Source organism: Bison bison, unplaced genomic scaffold (assembly GCF_000754665.1).
Source record: "Bison bison bison isolate TAMUID 2011002044 unplaced genomic scaffold, Bison_UMD1.0 scf7180017864213, whole genome shotgun sequence".
NCBI classification, from domain to species: Eukaryota; Metazoa; Chordata; class Mammalia; order Artiodactyla; family Bovidae; genus Bison; species Bison bison.
In genome coordinates, this window is record NW_011494785.1 from 2471364 (window position 1) to 2472230 (window position 867).

Consider the following 867-nt stretch of genomic DNA (forward strand, 5'->3'; position numbering starts at 1 on the left):
TGGGTTCCCCGAAAACACACGTTTCTTCAGTGTGACTTCCGGGGCTCCTGAATTCCCCGTTTCTCTTCTCCCTCCGCCCTCCCCCTCCCCCCTTAAGTGCCAACGCGGAGTCCCGACCACATGCGGGGACCCGAGGCTGGGACCCATTTGCTCTGGCCTTTGCGGGGAGGGGGGGCCGCAGCTGACTTTTTAACTTCGGGGTTCACGCTCCCATTCTCTTCTTCAAGGCACCGCAAGCAGCCTCGGCTTAGCAAAAGGTCGCGGCGGGGGTGGGTGCCGGTGGGAAGAGGTGGCAGCCGCATGCAGGCACACGCGCTCGGGATGCTCCCCCACCCTCCGCTCTGGGACAACCTCGCTGCTCTCCCTCTCCCCGCGGGAATCTTGCACCCCCCGCAAGGAACCGAGAGGAAGCCACGCGTCTCGCCGAGGGCGCGGGGGTAAGCTCTGGCGCAGGAGTGGGGAGGCGGGCTCCCGAGGCTGCCCTCGCCCAGGTTCCGGGACCCGGCGCGGGGGCCGACGGAGCGCTTGCCTGCAGCCCTACCTCCAGCATCCAGGTGGCCACCATCCTGCGCATGTAGGGCTGAATGTCCTTCTGCACGCACTTGAAGTAGGAGCACTGGGGCAGGTAGCGCTCCTCGATGGTCAGCAAGTTCTGCAACACGCGGTCGTCGTGGAGCAGGTTGGCGTCCGGCACGGCCCTGCGGACCGGCTCCACCTCGCCGCACAGCAGCTCCATGGCCAGCTGGCTACTCGCTCGTGCCCCTGCGATCTCCGGACTGGAAAAGTTGGGGGGTTTTTTTGGGAGGGGGGAGGGGAGAGGATTCCCCGTACCTCCTTCCTTTGGCTAAATAAGGGTTTTTTGGGGGG

At 65.5% G+C, this 867-nt stretch overlaps 1 protein-coding gene across 1 annotated transcript in view; it reads right to left on the reverse strand.

Moving 5' to 3' along the window:
- CCND2 (cyclin D2) overlaps positions 1-860 on the reverse strand; it is a 28127-nt gene extending 27267 nt beyond the window's left edge. The window contains exon 1 of the mRNA XM_010844995.1: positions 542-860. Coding sequence (XP_010843297.1) covers positions 542-736 — 195 coding nt within the window. The 5' untranslated portion in view covers positions 737-860. The remainder of the gene's footprint in view (positions 1-541) is intronic.
- Positions 861-867: the final 7 nt, after the last annotated feature.